Source organism: Doryrhamphus excisus, linkage group LG7 (assembly GCF_037039965.1).
Source record: "Doryrhamphus excisus strain RoL-2023G ecotype Guam linkage group LG7, RoL_Dexc_Guam_v1.1, whole genome shotgun sequence".
Classification (NCBI taxonomy): domain Eukaryota; kingdom Metazoa; phylum Chordata; class Actinopteri; order Syngnathiformes; family Syngnathidae; genus Doryrhamphus; species Doryrhamphus excisus.
The window spans coordinates 6,631,051-6,647,558 of NC_136363.1; the positions used below are offsets into that span (position 1 = coordinate 6,631,051).

Sequence of the window (16,508 nt, forward strand, 5' to 3'; positions counted from 1 at the left end):
TTAATCAAACATAAAAATGTTTTCTGGGTACATGATACCATACAGCATCCATATCAAACTTGCGCGGGGGCCGCACTAACATTAAACTTTCATATCAAGGCGGGGGCCTCAAACTAGTGTCCTGCGGGCCACATTTGGCCCGAAGGCCGCGTGTTTGAGACCCCTGCTGTAGATAGAGCTACAGTACTCAGAGCTAAATGGCCTACCATGCAATATAGGCAAATGCCATATAAAATTACCCTGCTCTACTGTTAAAAAAAACAAAATAATCATTTTCAATCAGGTCTCTTTTTTCACTTTTTTCATCGGGCTCAAATACATGTTCCATGTGTCCGTGTCGCAGGCAACGAGGTCATCGGGGTGGACAGCGCAGAGTTGAGAACGAGCGTTCACTACCTGCACATCATCGACAATCAGCAGACGCTCTTTGAGCTGTCCCACAAACTGGAGCCTCGGGCCTAATAACGCAGGAGCACGGAACTGCTGCGGTATCACAAGCACTGATTATTGTGTGGACGCAAACGGCAACGAACAAGCAGCGGGGGGTGCCAAGTCTAGCACAAGGTGCCATTTTTTTTTTTTGGAGGGGGGCGTGTAGAAACAACGCTCGCCTCTAAAGGACACAGAAGGGTGTAAGGATGTTGTACAGTATCTATCGGACTAAATATGACCTTGTTTGCTTTTTGTGATGAGCTTTTGGTTATTTATCAGCCTGTCAAGCAGGTGGAATGTTCCTTTTTTATTTGTGATGGCCTCGTCATTTCAGTTACAAGGGGAGAAAAAAAAATGCCTATTGAAGATTTTGATGTCGTCGTTATATATTTTACTACATAATACAAGCCGGACTGATTCCGCACTTGTCACAGCTGCTACAGGTAAACCGTGTTTATTTGTTGTCATTTCTTGTGTAACACAAAGACAAAGGCGTTCTTGACACATACCTCCACTTTTATCCTTTTTGTCACGACTAACGAACACAGCCAGTGCCACTTTTGAATAGCGTACTGAAAGAATTGAGACCCTTTTTGACTGATTTTTGAAGTCCAGAGTGCGCAACAATGCTGCTTTGTTCATCATGCACTTACTGATGATGGATTTGTGTGACTAGATCCGTGTAGATTTACCATGTATGGACACTATACATCAGGTCTGCAGCACTCCAAAGGTGTTGATCGTTTTCTTTCCATGAGCAGCTAAAAAAAAAAAGTCAGTAATTTCACAGCCTCATTATAACAACATTTCCCGGCCTTTTATTTGTCATCTTGGAGTTGCAAGACGGTTCTATTCAAACCTTAGCACATCTTTGTTAAATAGGTTCAATTTCAGACATATTGTTGGGAATATTTAATGAGCTCCAATACAAGAACAGTATTGAAACATTTACTGCCATTACAAGGATAATAATGCACATTTTGTAATCTATATTGGATATATAACGATTTTGTTTTGAATGAATACCTCTGATTGAAAAGATACCACTTAGAATGTGATTCTGTACTTGTAAAAAAAAAAAAAAAGATTAAAACACATGGGAGGGCCGCTGTTATGCAATCTTTCATGTGGGAAATGTCCTTTAAGAAGAATCTTAGTGCCAAATAAATAGTTGCCAGAAGCGACTTGACTTAACTGGGATGCTGTGAAGGAGGAGGAAGTCGTGTTGCCAACACTGTTAAGTGTAGATAAACCATGCAGCATGATAGGGGAAAACATGAACCAAGGGAGTTTCTCGTCTCTTTTAATGGAGCGGTCAGAATGAGGTTCGACAATGCGGAAAATAAATTCTTCTGAGAGGTGTTGCCAGGTAGTCTTAAGGAACAAATTTACAAGTGATGCTCATCTCTTGGAGACCTTTGAGGTTGTACTGTATTTAGTGTTTTTAAGAGTCATGACTGTTTGCATGATATTAAAAAAAAGGACAATGCAAGAGGGCATGTTGAAGGCTTTGTACTTATGTAATATGTGTAAATATATACGCCCGTGTGTTGTTCTTATTTATTTGTTGCGGGGCAGGAGGAAAAAGAAAAGTAAACCACTAAGCAATATGTTCATGTCCACTCAATGTCTTTTCTATAGAGCTGTTTTACTATGTGGAACATTTGAACTGAAATGAATAAATTATAGCTTTTATGTCAACTCAGCAGTTGTGGTGTGAATGTGTGCACATGGTGGGCTGTGGTGTTTTTGACCAATGATATCATGCCAGCAAAGCAGGTGCACGTCTTTAAACGGCTCCCGCCCCCGCATGCCAATTTTTTTGGTCAATCCGTCAAAACCGCCATGAAGACGCACGCCACGCTCCTCGCCATATTCTTGTTTGGGTCGATTCTAGCAGCTGAGCCTCCTTCAGGTGGCCCCGAGGTGAAGCTACAACGTGGAGACTGTCCTCTCTTCTGGTTCAGCTTCAACGGCCGCTGCTATAAGTACATCGGCACTGGGATGACCTGGGCCGATGCTGAGCTCCACTGCATGTCCCAGCAGGCCCACTTGGTGTCCATCCACAGTCTGGAGGAGGATAACTTTGTTAAGGTTCTTATCAAGAACTTCGACCCCTCGGAGAAAGACACATGGATCGGGCTCAGTGACGTCCATAAGGAGGGGAGGTGGATGTGGTCTGATGGGTCAAGGGTCAACTTTGGCTTGTGGTCTCCCAACCAACCGGACAACTACAACGGTTATGAGGACTGTGTCGTCACCAACTATTATATTGATCACAAATGGAACGACGGTCACTGTACTAATAACAAGCTTGCTTTTGTTTGCGCATCAATTGTAGCGTGCCTTTAAATTGGTCTTCTTACATACAGATGACTTCCAAAATAAACAGCTCTGTATGTACTGTGAATTTATGCGTCATTATCCTGTTTGCTGTCACATTGTGTTTAAATGAAGACCGCACTGCATGGCAATATATATTAATAACACAGCATTTGCATTGATAACATGAACTAATTTGAACCACGATTGCAGTTTTTTCTTCTATTAGAAGAATGTAATACACAGACGAACTAATAACCAGACAATCAGTAGCTTATGAGACAAAGAGAAGGGGTAGGATTGAATAAGATCTCCTTCTTCCTATCGGACATGTTGAATCCTGCACGTGCACACTTGCATGTACTTCAATGTCATTTTTTTTTTGATGAACGAAACCATTAGTGTGCTAGTTTTACCCACACCCGAGTGACTAAACGTGATGTACAATAACTTCTAAAATTATTTTTAAAGTGTTTTTACTGGTACATAATGTATATGTGTAGTTAAATACCAGTACAGTGAGATATTAATGCTAGCTACTACAGTGACCACGCCCACATCCTCATTTCGCGCGAAATCTCAGACTGTACCAACCGAGCGAGAAGGAGGGGTTGTTTTGTTGACAGACAACCTACAAATTCGTATTTTTCGTATTGTTTTCCAGACAGTTAGGTTTAACTTGAGATACAAAATTCGAATTATGAACAAGGTTGGATTACAACGGGCGTCAAGGTATTTTTACACAAAACACAAAGTTGTAATTGGAGATAACCCCCCTGCGTTTACAGTCAATCCACTTACCAATGTTAATGTTTAAATGCTTTCCGACTCAGTGGGTAGAGTTTCCCGTAGAGAAAGGTGTTGTTGTAGTTTGAATGTTCGTTTTGAAACGGAGATACAATGACCTGTCGTATCAAATCGAAGGTAATTTATTTTAAATGTGTTGTTTGTATCAGAAACAACTATTTTGTGAGTCACAGAATGAACAGCTTGAATCCATTGAAACGTCGCCGGTAAATACCACATTCGAACTAGCTAGTTAGCAACATGTGTTGTCCCTGTTGCTAAAGTGTGTATGTTTAGAATATGTATCAGCATTTCGGGGTGACGTGGAAAGAGCAACATCTGAAAGAAAGGTTCATACCTGTGACGTGTCTTCCAGAGGCTTTGTTAGGCCTCGCCGGCTACTTCATTCGGTACACTTGTGTGGTGTAATGAAGTCAAATGTATAGGTGTCCCTAATAAAGTGTCCTGGCTTTCAGTGTATAATATTACGACAATGACAACATTATGACAATGATAATCATCCGTACTATGCTGTAAAAATACACCAAATCTGGAATGTTCTTTGTAAATAACGCTTTTTAAGGCCTCTTTCCTCTAAAAACACTTTGTGGCCCTCCATGCCTGGGAATATGCACAGGCCTCAATAAGTACAATATTGTACATGCATGAATTGTGTTGTTTTTGCTGACCATTTTATAACCAATTGGTGGTGAACTGGGTATGTTTCCCACCCAGGCACTGCGATTCAAGTCCAAATTCATAACCGCTGAGCTGGCTCGTCTCTTCAGCCAGTCGGATAGTGAGGAGGAGTTTGAAGGCTTCAGTGAAGAAGAGGAAAGAGTGGACAGAAGACATTTTAACAAGCAATTTAAGACAAAGGTATGATTCTACTAACTGCTGTGCTGGTAACATCAAAGTTGTTAGTACAGTGGAACCTCATAAGGTAGGACACAACCGGTTGCACAATTCACATTGACAATAATGTAAATGTAAATAATCTGATCAAGGTCAAGCTGTTGCTAAAGTAGAGCAAACTTAACACTGTTGTATACTTGGTCCAATTTTATGCATGTATTAATTTTTTCAGAGAGTGGAGTCGGATGGTGAGAGTGATGTGGACACAGGTTTCTACTCTGATGGTGAAGAGACACCCGTGCCCAAGAGGAGAAGTCTCTTAGTGGCGCTGAGGTACGTGAACAAATAGCTGACACAGCCGACTGGTTTACTGGTTTCATCAGCTGCTTTGTACCAATATTTTTCTATATATTGACTTTTTTTTGCAGATAGTCGATATTTTCCAACTCTCCATTTCCAATACTAGTATGTGTAATATGACATATCTTCTGTGATGGAATGAACACATATGTTTTGTATACAGCAGTTTTTACACGCTAGCAATACAATACACTCATATGTGACTTTACTCATCTGTATACACCAGTCATTACTTGCACTATGACCCATGTACCATTGCACTAAAATTAATATATCTGCAATATGTCTGCTCCTGCATATGCTCCTGTGCAATACTATGTGTATATTTTGGATATCTTGTATATATCTTGTTAAATTGTCTCTTTACTCTACTTTTATATACTTTTTTTAACTTGACTACTGCACTGAAAGGAGAAGCTCTCCAATCTCGTTGTACATCTTGTATAATGACAATAAAGGCCATTCCATTAAATATTGTTTTTCATGATCAGGAAAAATGTGATACTGATATCAACCAATATCGCATTTTTATGGTCATATCAGACCGATAATTATCGGACATCCCTAATAAATATCCATCTATCTGTCCATCCATTTGTCAAATAACCACAATACAATGTTTACATTGTATACCTCACTTGATATGTCAAACTAAAGAGTGTTATATAATATTATCAAGCATTTTTGATACATCATGAGCATCCCGGTAAACTGCTGCAGTGAATACATCATACGCACACCCACAAGCCATCCAATTTTGAGTTGAACCACCATTTTCTTTCAAATTAATTATCTTTTGACGCGCCACTTAGCAGCTCCCCTCACTATCTGTTTTGCTGTTTTGTGACGTCCCCACAGAATGCCGCAAGTTATGGCAAAGATGAAAAGTGTGACGATAACCGCAGAGCTGCTGTGACAGGAAAGCTATTTTCAGTGTAAATGGAGTATGCCAATGTTTTGTAGTTGTAAAAGTGTGGTACATACTCATGCACAATATATGTGTGTGTTGCCAGTATAGTGACCAGCATTGATTTGGATGTTAAGTCTCATGCTACTCTTGACATACAGTACACGTGGTTGTTCAATGATCACATTTTGTATCATTTTGCATTCTCAGATTTCCAGTCAAACAGCCGTCCACCCCCAAACAGGAGCCCAAAAACAAAAGAGTCACAAAGCCGGTCCAAGAAACCCTTGCACAGAGGATGAGACAGAAGATGAAGAAGCAGGAACAAAGCAGACAAGAGAAAGAAGAAGAAGTAGAAGAAGAGCAGGAGCAGGGCGAAGATGAGGTCTTGTACCAGAGCCTAAGGAAACGGGATAAAAACATCCAGGAGAACAAGGCCATGGTTGGTTGGCTTCCAGAGTGACGATTGAACTATTACTGTACGGATATAACATACATTCATAGTCTTGTCACTTGTCTTACAGCTGGCTAAGCTGTTTGCTGATCTCACCACCATGGCTGATCTGACTCTTCCCGCCACTCCTCAAGTGAGCAGTCGCGTTCGCACTTCGCTGTTGACTTTTACTGCCAATGGGAACAAAACCCATGTGTCCCTGCTGCAGTTTAGTTTACATGCGTTGTTCCAATGGTTGTCGTCATCTCATATGTGCAGAAGAAGAAGCGCTCCCCTGTGAAAACAACACCACGCAAACGCAAATTGGAAGTGGACAACGGGTCAGAAAGGAGGAACCCGTCCCGTAAGGCTCGTCCTCCTGAGAACTTTGCCGTGGAGCAAGTGTGTGAGCCACTGCCTCGTAGGGGCCCCAAGACGATAGACCTCAGGAGACTTGTGGAGGTAAGTTGGGGTCACGCCACGTTGTGTTACACTCCGGGAGAAACACAGGAAGCTGCTGATGCTAGATCACCTGCGGTCGGCTTCACTGACCAAAAACCAAAATGTCTGCTCTCACTGCTTGACAGGTGGATGAGGAGCTTGCTGGTGAGAAAATAAAAAAGAAGCGCCATAGACGCAGTCAATTTGATTTCAAGACCGTCGATGATGTCACCAAGGAAGACCTGGACAACATAGCATACCGCAGCAAAGACAAAATCTGGGACAAAGAGAACGTGGGTACCAGAGCAACTTTGTTGGTTGTATGTGCAGATGGGGGGGGTGTGTCTTCATTTAGCCCGTGTCTATGTTGTGTTTGTTCCCTCAGGGAAGCTCGTGCCATCAGTGCAGACAAAAAACACTCGACACCAAGACCGTGTGCCGCAGCGGGTTCTGTTCGGCAGGCAAAGGGCAGTTCTGCGGGCCGTGTCTCAAGAACCGCTACGGCGAGGACGTGCGCACCGTATTGCTCGACCCGGTCAGTAGCAACATGCTATGTTACGTAGTTAAAACATTCATTCATTCATTTTCTACCGCTTATCCTCACGAGGCTCGCGGGGGTGCTGGAGCCTATCCCAGCTGTCTTCGGACGTGAGGCAGAGTACACCCTGGACTGGTGGCCAGCCAATCACAGGGCACATATAGACAAACAACCATTCACACTCACATTCATACCTATGGACAAATTGGAGTCGCCAATTAACCTAGCATGTTTTTGGAATGTGGGAGGAAACCGGAGTACCCGGAGAAAACCCACGCATGCACGGGGAGAACATGCAAACTCCACACAGAGATGGCCGAGAGTGGAATTGAACTCGGGTCTCCTAGCTGTGAGGTCTGCGTGCTAACCACTAGACCGCCGTGCCGGTCAATGGGTTTTAAAAAGACAACACCAGGTGTAGCGGTCGTTTCTATGTTGCTATATGAAATCAATGCACACAGGCACTTCCGGAAATGCTTAAAAGGACCAAAGTACGGCAAAATACTGTAAGTATTACATGTTATCATGAATGGAGCATGGAGGTAAAACCGTAAAACATTGTTAGACCGTTCAAAAAAAAAAAACTTCCTGTGATGGCTATTCTGAATGTCTGTTATTTTAGTTCATTTAGTTATTTTTATGCTTCAAAAACTTAATTATCATATGTAAAATGTGTTTAAATGTGCATAGTCACACACAAAATAGCAATGATCTTGTTAATATGACGTGACAACGGAAGGCGTTACTGTGTTAGTCAATGGAATCACATGACAACACAACTTCAAGGTGATGGCACTACCATGCCATCTTATATGACTGAGTTTCCTGTCATTAAGTGAAACCACAGTCCAGCTTTTTGGGCTCTAATTGTTGTGTTGTCAAGAAAATAACCCCCCCCTACTCCTGCAGACATGGTCATGTCCCATCTGCAGAGGGGTGTGTAACTGCAGCCTGTGTCGGAAAAAGGAGGGTCGCTGTGCAACTGGCCTCTTGGTTGGACTGGCCCGCTACAACGGCCATGACAATGTCCATGAGTACCTGGAGAGGTATGTCCCCCCACCCCTTTTCTCCCGTAGGATCATCTTGACATGAATCAAATGATTGCATTGGCCTGCATGGAGGAAAATAATCACAGACATGGTTTCATTCTAGACTTCGAATTATTCTAGTATAGATGTTTCTTATGTCAATGAACTGATGTCGTGTTTTGTCTCCATGGCAGCATTCAGAAGGAGCTACAGTAAAGTCCAGGCTGAACCTCCATCACACTTGATACCTGCTCAGTACTGTAGAACTCCTTTTTTTAATACATATTTCTATGTTGTAGCACAATCACTGTGATAGTTTCTAAATATATTTTTAGCTTTTTGTTTTTAAGTTGGCTGTTTCTCACCAGAAAAAAAAAACATTAACATCCTAGTTACTTCTGCAATAGGATCATTTTATACTACCGCTTTTGTAAACATTGTTGTCAGGTTACTGTAATATTACGGTTCTAATAAAGAATCATTTCCAATAGCATTTTCTGTTATTTTGGGTTGTTTGTTTGTGGAATTCACTACAAAAAGGTAAGGCTGTTTAAAATCACTTTATTGTCACGTGTTATGCAGGCAAAGCATCTTTTCTGCTTGAAGTTAGCTTTTTTTTTTCATTCTTTTTACTGACATAACACATTTGTACAAACCAGTTTTAGAAATCTCAACAAACCGGAGCCTTTGAGGCTAACCTGGCAAAAAACCCAATATCAAATGTCATGGCAAAGAACAGACTGTAGAAAAAGATTTACAAATGAGATGTCACTACAAAATATCAAAGAAAAATGTTGGTCGTCACACAAAATATTCCCCATAACATCTACATTTGTTTGGTATCAACTTCTTTTTTTGTTTTTTTTTTTTTTTTTTTTTTTTTTCTCCCAAAAAGGAAAAAAAACACATTATGGTGCGTGGAGGAAAAACAAATCTGCCATGAACATTAAAAAAAAAAAAAAGAAGCAATACTACAGCAAAAAACTGAAACATGCTGTACACAACTTTAGAATCCACACACACACACAAATACAAAGTCCAGCAAGAAGGCAAACATTACAAATCAAGATAATAAATTAGCTTTACACAGTGGGCTGCTGTGTGTTAGACTGGGAGGGGGATGGTTTTTCCAGAACAATTTCTATAAAATAGACTTTTTTTTTTTTTTAAATAACAATGTACGCACCGGACTAACACTGAGCAACACCACCAGAAACATCACCACATAGCTAAACACCCTGAACCACTTCCCCCGCCCAGCTCCCACCACTTCAACGTCTCTGCAGTGGCCTGTGCGCCATCCCACCAGACACTCCCCCCTTTTCTTCCACCCACCTTGCTGGCTCTGACCGTCCCTCAGCTTGTGTTAAGGCAGTTGTAGGTCACAGAGCAGGTGGGATGGATGTAAAGGGGGTGGGCAGCAGAGGAGCATAGAAACCCAAACCGACTGTTACCGGGATTCGAACGCACAATAACGATAAAATGCGGGAAATTACCAAAAACGTCTGCATGTGTGCTCTCATTTATCTCCCCTCCCTGACAATGTAAACATGATCCACTAGGATTGTCATTACAGTATTGCTTTCACCTCACAAACATAGTTGTAGAAAGCTAGATTGTTTTTTTTTTCTTAATAGAAACCTTTTTTTCTAACGGCCACTGTGCCTCAATAGGAATGCTTTATTGTATAAATCTTTCTATATGTGCTTGTTTTGTTTTTTTTTTTTCCTTCTCGAAAGAATTTCCCTCGTATCCTCAGTGACAGTTTGAGCGTTCACAAAGTGTCCACAACCTGAATTAGTTCTGAGGACCTAAACTCACATTCGGTAAATCCTCTTCATGATAGCGTTGGGGCATGACACACGCACACACACACACAAACTGATCATACACACTTTCCCAAGACTGCCTCTGCTCTGCAACAGTCCTGTACCTTGATTGACCCTCAGCCCTGTCTTACAGGTTGGAAACAGGAACATAACTTTGTGCATAGAGATAGATGGTGTCACAATTTGGGGAGAAGGGGGGGGGACACTTAATGTTGACGCCATTCCTTTCCCTACAATGTACTTTATGGGACTTCTTACAGATCAGTTGTATAAATGAGAATCTTTCCTAAGTGTATATTGAACTCTTGTTATTCGCTGATGACTGTGTTACGAATGAAGTTAAAAATGTGCCATTCCCGCAGTCCCTGCGACGACCTCCACAAATCAGGAAGTCAGCTTGGTTGAAAATAAATCCCAATCCATTGCCTATTCAAACTCCTCCTCTTCCTCTTCTTCCTCCAGGTGATTGGCGGTGGTAGGTGTTGCGGGCTCAGAGTCACGGGAGAGGGCCGCCACTGCCACAATTTGAGGGGAAGAGCCCAGGCCCTCGGGGGGGTCTTCCTCCATGTCTTCTGTTGTGATGATGGCTACGGCGGCGCCACCGCCTTTTTTGTTCTGATGAGTCTTGATGTGCTTGGAGAGGTGGTCGCTGCGCATGAAGCGTTTTGAGCACTCCGGGCACTCGAAGCGCTTCTCTCCTGTTTGAAGATAAAAACCACAGGGTGAGTGACGGAAGGTCCTGGTCCTTGCTGGTCCTGACTACATAACACTGAGTAAATCTTCATAAGGAAACCGTATGTGACAACTTAAACACAAGTGGAAATGTAATAACAGCATAGAATCAATTACTATAGTCGTGTATAATAAATTTCTGGAGCTAACTGATAAACGCCTGAATGCGATAAAATGCTGCCCCCTGTCGATTGATGGTGGTACTGCAGGTTTAATCTTGAACACCATTACAGAACATACAGTAATTGGAATATTTTAATAGGCTGGGGGAAATCACGTACTTCTTCTAATGCAATATATTTCTAATAAGTATTTCTGTTTACTATAAGATACTATAAGTCAAACGCACATTTTGGTTGGAAAAAAAAAATACCTGTGTGCGTTCTCCGGTGTCTCTGCAGCTCGTCGCTCCTGGTGAACCTCTTGCCACAGAAGATCCAGTTGCAGACAAACGGCCTCTCACCCGTGTGCCAGCGCAGGTGGGCCCTCAGATGGGACGTCTTGCCGTACACCTTCCCGCACCCTTCCATGTGGCAGATGTGTTGCTTCTTCTTGGAGGGGTCCCCACTGTTCCTGCGCCAGAGGGCAGATGCCTTTTTACTGCAGCACTTGCAAGGTTTTTAACAACAGCGGCATGGTGCTAAAACGTGATTACACTTATTAACGTGGTAGTTCTGGTTGGTGAAATGTTGCCTTCCATCTGTCAGAGCAGTTGTTTCATGATTATCAGTCATTTGTAATTCCGGCATAATCGTTAATATGCGCGCATGATTTCACAAATCCTTTGTTTTCAGAGCTGTAGATTAATGCCAAGCTGGTTGTTCTAGTCTTGTGTTTTGCATAATAACCTTGAGCTTAAATTTTAACTTGTTCATTTTTTGTTTAACTGTAAAATGAACTGAGCTTGATGGTGAATAATAGCACCTCCATTACTGCGATGAAAAGCTAATCAGATGTCACATTGAGGGGCAATATGGTGTTAACTGACGTGTTCCTACCTTGCTTCTCCATCTCTACAGTTTGGGCAGGAGCAGGCGACTCGACGGAGCCTCTTGCTTGGTGGCCCCTCCTGGTCTGAGGAGCTCTGCACCGATCCTAACTGGTCTGGACTCATCGAGGAGCCGGATGCCACGTTACCCACTGTGACGGTCACAGGGGACGACTGAACTTTGACCCCATCCTGCCCCTGTGGTTGACCTGACAACGAGAAAGACAAAGAGTGCTGAGACAACATTCAAAAGTAAGTTTTAAAAAAAAAAAGTTCTGTGGGAGGGTTCCATTCGTGATCCTTACCCTGTAGACCTGTAATAGTGAGGGGTACACCCTGCACCTGAACCCCGGCACTGCCCAGCCCAGCGATGCTGACAGTCTGTACACCAGATCCTGGGTTGATCTGAGCCGCACTTAGCGTCAGGGGTGCTCCGCCCAGGGACACCAACCCTCCACCTCCCACTGTTGTCCCACCAGCCACCGGGGCCAGTGTGAGCTGCTGTGGCACCGCTGTTCCCAGGCTGCCCTGCAGGGACACGCCACCGGGTAGCTGCAGCGTCTGCCAGGTGATCTGTCCGGAAGGAGACAAGGTGGGTGTGCGAATAAGGACCTGGGCTGGATTCTGGAAGGCTTGAATGGGCTGCAGGGTTTGACCAGGTGCCAGCTGGAGAGTCTGAATGTGCTGAGGCTGCTGGGCTTGGCTTTGACCTGGAGCCTGTGGCTGCAGCTGGATCTGCTGCACTAACTGATGTCCTACTTGCCCTACGATCACCTGCTGAATGGTGCCCGGTGCGTCCGCCTGGCTCTGGACTCCGTTCTGACTTTGTGAATCCGCCTCGGCGCTTTGTGCTTGGTTGTCAGTCGTCATAGCCTCAGTACCAGCGGAGACCACTTGTGTCCCGTCTGCCGTGCCGTCACCTTCGGCCAGTGGCGTTGTTGATCCGGCGGATGCTGAAGCCGGAACTGCTGCTGTTGTCACTAATTGGTTGCCATTGGCAACTGAGAAAGTGCCATCTGCTGATTGGATAAGCTGCACAGCGCCGCCCCCTCCGACATTATTGATCACAGGCAACGCCAGGGTCATACCACCGAGGTTTATGGGCACTGTGGTCATGACAGGAGTCTGAGAGCCCTGAAGGGTCTGCAGCTGCAGGGGGAAAGACTGAGCAGGGCGGATCTGCAGTGGAACCGTCTGATTGGTTGTACTTGACAGGATAGTCTGCTGATTGGTCGGCTGGAGAATTGCCTGAGCCTGGCCTGGGCTCGGACTCTGGATAAGCTGAACCTGGTCGGGTAGGGCCCCGATGGAGGGTGTCTGAGTCGGGTTGATGTGGATCTGCTGTCCATCTGCAGTCTGCAGATGAGGGATCACTTGATACTGGACCCCACCTCCGGCACTGGGCAGGTTCTGGACCTGGATTATCTGGAACTGCTGTTGCTGGTTGGCAGTCACACTGTTGGTCCCTGCTACAGCCTTCACCTGCACACCAAGAAAAGCAGTTAGAAGAAGAAGAAGGCTGACGCCTGATAAATATTGACTCAAACTCATCCCCCCACCTTGCGTCCAGGTGAGCTGTCATTGGGAAGGCTGGTGGCCACCGTTACAGCAACAGGCTGATTGGTGTTCTCCTTGGCCATAGTCGGCGCCGCTGCGATGATCTGCCAGCTGTTCCCTGTGAACTGAGCCGGGACCAGTTCCAACTGCTGTGGCACTAAGGCCTGGCCCCCAGATGTATCCACAACAATCTGACCCTGCAGCTGACCTGCTTGCAGCTGGATCTGACCAGCCTGGAGCTGGATCTGCTGGGGCCCTGTCTGAGCCTGGGTCCCCTCCACTCCCCCCTGCCCTCCGATCTTACTGCAGGTGGCCGCGAGCAGAGCCAATGGAGAGGGCTGAGAGGAATCCTGGGAAGGAAAAAGTAGGAGAATAAGAGGCAGCAGCAAAGGAGGAGGGAAAACTCAGGGCTTATATACACAAAACAAACAAGCACCTCCTCTAAGTACAAAAAGCCAAAGGGAAGGGATGGGCTTGAATTATTCTACACGCAAATCGGGTGTAAAACTAGAAAGATATCGAAGGCTCGCGGATGGGTGGAGAAAAGATGGTGTTGAGGAAAGAAACAAAAAGCTGACAGAAAGAGCGAGCTGTCAGTAGAAGTGGGCGGTATTACAGGAAGCGAGTGGGTGGGCGTGTGAGAACCACATTTCTCTTTTCTCAGAACACTGGAAGAAAATGCCGCCTTCTCTCACTCTCCTCAAAGGAACTAGGTCGTCGGCACAACATCTCCCAAAACATAGCACGAAAGGCAACCTTGATTTTTTTTTTAAGCGAATACAATAGCTTGTAAAGTGACATGGGAGCGATGCATGCACAAAACAAAAGGTGCAGGTAGAATACCAAAAAAAATCTGAAAATAGAAGTATCATACCCAAAGCTGCAAGTCTTTTTAAGAGGAATCCATAAGCAGAATTAAAAATAGTGATCCTAATTCAAAGTGACAGTTCCAATGTACAGTGGCTGAAGTGTGACAGCCGTATAAAGCTACTCATGAGGCTTTGGGGCTGGCTCTCAGCTGGGCTGCACACAAGCAGGAAGTACAATTCACCAAGAGGAACGCCCCCAGAGGTGTCTGGCTGACTGGCTATATGGGTAAACCAAAAGTAGCCATGAAGTTCCTTTTTTTTTTTTTTTTTTTAAATACCTGTGATGCAGAATTTTTCCCCTTTTTTGGTGCTTTCCCTCCTTCAGTTCCAGATGATTCCTTCTTGGAGTCTGCAAACAGACAAAAGTTGTCACGATATCGTCAGGTGTGCGCCTTTTTTATAAAACGGTGCAATTTCCAAGAATCATGTGTGACCTTTATAGTCAAATGTAATCATATAGCAAATCTAGCACAACAATGGTGATCATTACCGGTAAACTAATCACAGGCGTCCTATCTGTCAGACAAGGGGGGAGGAGACGGGAGAGAAGGAGGTGGGTACCTACCACTCATAACGCATTAATATACCAAGAGGGAGAGGGTGTAGTTCACGGTAGAAGGCCGGCCGGGTACGGAGGCGGAGGACGGCCTATATGTTGGGCTCTGGGCCGTGGCGGATCTGCCCGTTTTCTCGAAACCACCCACCGTCCAGGAAGGGCGGTGCCAAGCGGGAGACACAGCCTAGCAAGCCCCGGGTTAACAGAAATAACGGAGAGCACAACAGCCGTTCCCCCACGGCAGTTGAGCCCCACGGCAGCCACGTCGTATGTCTCTTTGACCGGGTAAACCGTCCATAGACGAACAAATTAGCGCTTGTCAGGATGGTATCCACAGCGGCGTTGGCAGTGTGTCACCGTAGAGGCCCACCCACTTCCATTTAAGCATCAGGACAACACCCTCCTCCGCTGCTCTTGCCTCCGCTTCTTCTACCGCGCGACGCCAGGGACACGTCGTCGTCGCCGTCCGTTTGTCTTCGAAAACAAACCACCGCTTGTATTATTATCCTGTTTCCTTTTATTGTTCGTTTACAGTTTAATTCACACAAAAAAAGCAGATAGACTGGAATAGCTGTGGCTTTTGTGGGCGGACGTGCTCCTCCCACTTATTCAGATTGGACGACGGGGTTTGGCGTGCGAGGGTCGATATGGGAGTTGTATTTTGCTGAGGCCTCGCCTCCTCTAACGCTATTGGGTGTTTGAGACTTCATTTCCCATGATGCCTCATTGTCTTTGCTGTAGTACTGGTAGTCAAGTTGGTGTGAGAGAGAGGAAAGGGCGGCGACTATTATGTTATTGGGAATTAAATGAGGGTGGGAGGCGTGTATGGCGTGTGTTTCAACTCTGCACTGTACAGTAGTGTTACTCCACGACACCTGATATGTTACAGTTATCAGAATAATTCAAAATTATTGATTTTGGTTCTCTTATCAGTCATAATTCGCTTTCACTTTAAACTGTAGAAAGCTTAGTGCAATGACAATATAATAAATACGGATAATGAACCACAGATGAGTTTAAGGTTATAAGACTCCCATCAGTGTGACACAGCCTGTTTTGATCATAAAAACTATTTTATATAACAGGGGTGTCCAAAGTGCAGCCCGGGGGAATTTTCAGGTCGTTCTGTGGCACATTGTAAACATGAATTAAAACAAAACATGTGAAAAATGGAACAAAAAAATATGTTTTAAAACCTCTCAATGTGCCTGGTCTTGAGGCCCTGAAAAGAAATGTGACTTAACATAACGGGTCAATTTTCTGCCTTTTTTTTCAGGTCTGTGGCTGCTCCAAAATTGCACTTTTTCAAGTTGCCGAAACTACAGCTTTCCGGTCCGGGAGGTGGAGGAAACCTATCACAGGTCAAAAGGTAGAAACCAAAATTTTCAATTTTTTTCCCCCCCAGGTTCAAAGCTTTCTAAAACAAAAAACAAAGCATGTTATACTTGTATGATTTACATTTTCTCTTCACTACACAAGAACACTCCCTCAAGCACACACTGAGCAGCCAAATGTCCCACCTCCTGGGCTACAATACAGGGCGTTGCCAGGCAACGGGGGTTGGCCTTCAGAAGAGGGGAGGTTGCCTTGGCCAAAATTTTCACTTCTCTGTTTTTGTTGCATCGCTTCAACAATCAAAACGAATGTGAAAAAAAACATTTAGAAGTACGACTGAGTTTTCAAAGAAAATATCGGTGTTGTATTTGCAAACTCGAGTTAATATTGCCACCATGGAGCAACGTCAGTGACTAGGCGATGTTCATGCAGTTGGCCACCAGATGGCGCCATATACAAAGTCTTGTCACCATATATTCTTACACGTATTTGTCTAGTTGCTCAGTATAAGCTGTGATGAGTGTGTTAAGTTAAAGTAGT

The 16,508-nt window shown here is 44.3% G+C and overlaps 4 protein-coding genes across 7 annotated transcripts in view; 3 read left to right on the top strand and 1 right to left on the bottom strand.

Annotated features, from left to right (window-relative positions):
- rapgef5a (Rap guanine nucleotide exchange factor (GEF) 5a) overlaps positions 1 to 2,133 on the top strand; it is a 45,082-nt gene extending 42,949 nt beyond the window's left edge. For both annotated transcript variants that reach the window (XM_058046995.2, XM_058046993.2), the window contains one exon: positions 344 to 2,133. In XM_058046995.2, the coding sequence (XP_057902978.2) occupies positions 344 to 462 (119 nt within the window). In that variant the 3' untranslated portion in view covers positions 463 to 2,133. The remainder of the gene's footprint in view (positions 1 to 343) is intronic.
- A 63-nt stretch (positions 2,134 to 2,196) lies between these two features.
- LOC131101670 (C-type lectin Cal-like) lies at positions 2,197 to 2,841 on the top strand. Its single transcript, XM_058046996.2, has one exon. The coding sequence runs from the start codon at positions 2,197 to 2,199 to the stop codon at positions 2,782 to 2,784; it is 588 nt and encodes a 195-aa protein (XP_057902979.2). The 3' UTR covers positions 2,785 to 2,841.
- A 712-nt stretch (positions 2,842 to 3,553) lies between these two features.
- Positions 3,554 to 8,590, top strand: cdca7b (cell division cycle associated 7b). The gene is made up of 10 exons (XM_058046915.2): positions 3,554 to 3,678; positions 4,276 to 4,419; positions 4,628 to 4,728; positions 5,873 to 6,104; positions 6,187 to 6,249; positions 6,375 to 6,557; positions 6,683 to 6,829; positions 6,922 to 7,071; positions 7,984 to 8,120; positions 8,297 to 8,590. Exons 1-10 carry the CDS (start codon positions 3,655 to 3,657, stop codon positions 8,316 to 8,318), a joined length of 1,203 nt encoding a protein of 400 aa, XP_057902898.2. The 5' UTR covers positions 3,554 to 3,654; the 3' UTR covers positions 8,319 to 8,590.
- A 1,241-nt stretch (positions 8,591 to 9,831) lies between these two features.
- On the bottom strand, positions 9,832 to 15,279 carry sp4 (sp4 transcription factor). 3 transcript variants are annotated; one of them, XM_058046914.2, is made up of 7 exons: positions 14,643 to 15,279; positions 14,356 to 14,426; positions 13,211 to 13,558; positions 11,957 to 13,133; positions 11,662 to 11,860; positions 11,037 to 11,230; positions 9,832 to 10,629 (listed from the first exon to the last, which is right to left on the bottom strand). In XM_058046914.2, exons 1-7 carry the CDS (start codon positions 14,647 to 14,649, stop codon positions 10,358 to 10,360), a joined length of 2,268 nt encoding a protein of 755 aa, XP_057902897.2. In that variant the 5' UTR covers positions 14,650 to 15,279; the 3' UTR covers positions 9,832 to 10,357. The 3 variants fall into 3 exon arrangements, with proteins under 3 accessions (XP_057902897.2, XP_057902896.2, XP_078648096.1); XM_058046913.2 differs by having other exon boundaries at positions 11,037 to 11,236; XM_078791970.1 differs by lacking the exon at positions 14,643 to 15,279 and having other exon boundaries at positions 11,037 to 11,236; positions 13,211 to 13,333; positions 13,417 to 13,558; positions 14,356 to 14,615.
- Positions 15,280 to 16,508: the final 1,229 nt, after the last annotated feature.